Genomic DNA, 1,709 nt, shown 5'->3' with positions numbered 1-1,709 from the left:
TGGGCCATTCAATCGCTGGAGTGACACACATCCCCCGGAATATACTCTCATGTTTAAATTAAAATGAATGGTACTGGATTACTCCAACTTCAAATGAAGCAATTATATCAAAGTCACATGAAAGAAAAGAAATGAAGACGACAAGGTATCTGTATCAATTGGAGAAAGAAAGTCATACTAGCATTGCATAAACAGGATAGAAAAAAGAAAGATACATATATAAATTAACTTAAACCTTTAACAAGCAAAGGATTTTATAGTCATCCAAACAAATCTTCATGTTTCGCAATTTTCTTTTCCTCTTTTACCAAGGTTTGGGTGTGAAACAGATGGGCCATTGCGACAGCCAGTTCCAGTTCCAATCCCTCTTGTAGAGTGGCTTTATGCTCCCAAACTCTAGATTGTATACACGAAGGTAGCCGTCAAGGATATAATATGGCTTAACCGTTTCATGTTCATCGATAAAATAAATGCAGTTCCTTTCACATCCGGGGAAGTCCCGAGTAAAGAGAGACATTGACTGATTCTCCCCCAAAAACAGCATACGATCTCCCAAAGCTTCTAAAGGGAAACACACGTGTTTATTCAGATCCACCCTTAAAATCAAAAAGCCGTAAGTCCACCGAGGGTACTTCATTTTATCGATTCTCCTCCCAACCATTAGCAATTCTCCATAAGATTCTACTAGATACTTCTTACACGACTCAATGCCTCCACCAATAGCTGTAGCGACCTTCGTTATGGTGGGGTGAGGCCCACTCACGTCAACAACCACAACATGCCCATATTTATCAACGGCATAGAAGTTGCCGTTATAGCAGACAAGGTCGTCGAAACCAAGCGGGAATAAAACATCCCCCACGTGGGTCCACGTGTAACTGTCTCGCCTGCAAAAGCCTATCACATAGTTGTAGCCGAGAATGGCAAACACGTAGGGTCCAGCCATGACGGCCTTCTGCACATACGCCTTAGGCGTAAAGTGGAATAAGGTGCAGGTCCCAGGAATGGGGGCTCGCATGTTGCGTGTGTACTCAATGGTACCAGTGCCCGTCTCACGGATGCTAAAGATGTCAGATAAGGAGGTAAGGCGGGGAAGGGGCGTCTCAGTTTTGGTAAAAGGATTCACAAGGGAGATGTTGAGTAGGAAGTCTATCATTATAAGGCAGTCCTCTGAAGATCCAACGCACCATTTACCATTTTCCTCGAGTCGATGGGTCAAGAAATGCTTCTTTGAGAGTCTGAAGAAGTCCTGAAATTCTTTCTTTTCGTTACTGGGAATTATAAGGATGTGGCGGAGATGAGATAGACGGTGACGATTTTCTAAAAAGACAGAGCGCCATGTCTTACATACAGCACCAAAGTTGATGAAATCAACAATAACCCTTAATCTCATCAATATCAATTCAAGTATATCCTTCTCAAGTTCCAGGCAATCAACCACTCTATCAGCCATTTCCTTCTCCGTGCACAAGTTACTGGGAGACGCTCTCTTTATCTAATAAAAGGGCATGAGACGGGTGTTACTCTCTTTCTCAGTCAGTTATGCATTGCTACACGTTGCGTGAGGCAGTAGACTTTATCCGGCTTGATTCGATGGCAACAATTTCGGTACCAGTTAGTTGGAAACGGATTGGCTAGCCAATGGCTAGTGATCGGTGCTCTGTGGGGCCCACCATAATGTATGTGTTTCATCCATGCCGTTCAATAAT

The 1,709-nt window shown here is 43.2% G+C and overlaps 1 protein-coding gene across 1 annotated transcript; it reads right to left on the bottom strand.

Annotated features, from left to right (window-relative positions):
- Positions 1-304: 304 nt before the first annotated feature.
- Positions 305-1,453, bottom strand: LOC131218140 (F-box protein SKIP23-like). Its single transcript, XM_058212819.1, has one exon. The coding sequence runs from the start codon at positions 1,451-1,453 to the stop codon at positions 305-307; it is 1,149 nt and encodes a 382-aa protein (XP_058068802.1).
- Positions 1,454-1,709: the final 256 nt, after the last annotated feature.

The sequence above is a fragment of the Magnolia sinica genome, chromosome 11 (assembly GCF_029962835.1).
Source record: "Magnolia sinica isolate HGM2019 chromosome 11, MsV1, whole genome shotgun sequence".
Classification (NCBI taxonomy): domain Eukaryota; kingdom Viridiplantae; phylum Streptophyta; class Magnoliopsida; order Magnoliales; family Magnoliaceae; genus Magnolia; species Magnolia sinica.
This window is presented reverse-complemented; position numbering and strand designations above follow the sequence as displayed.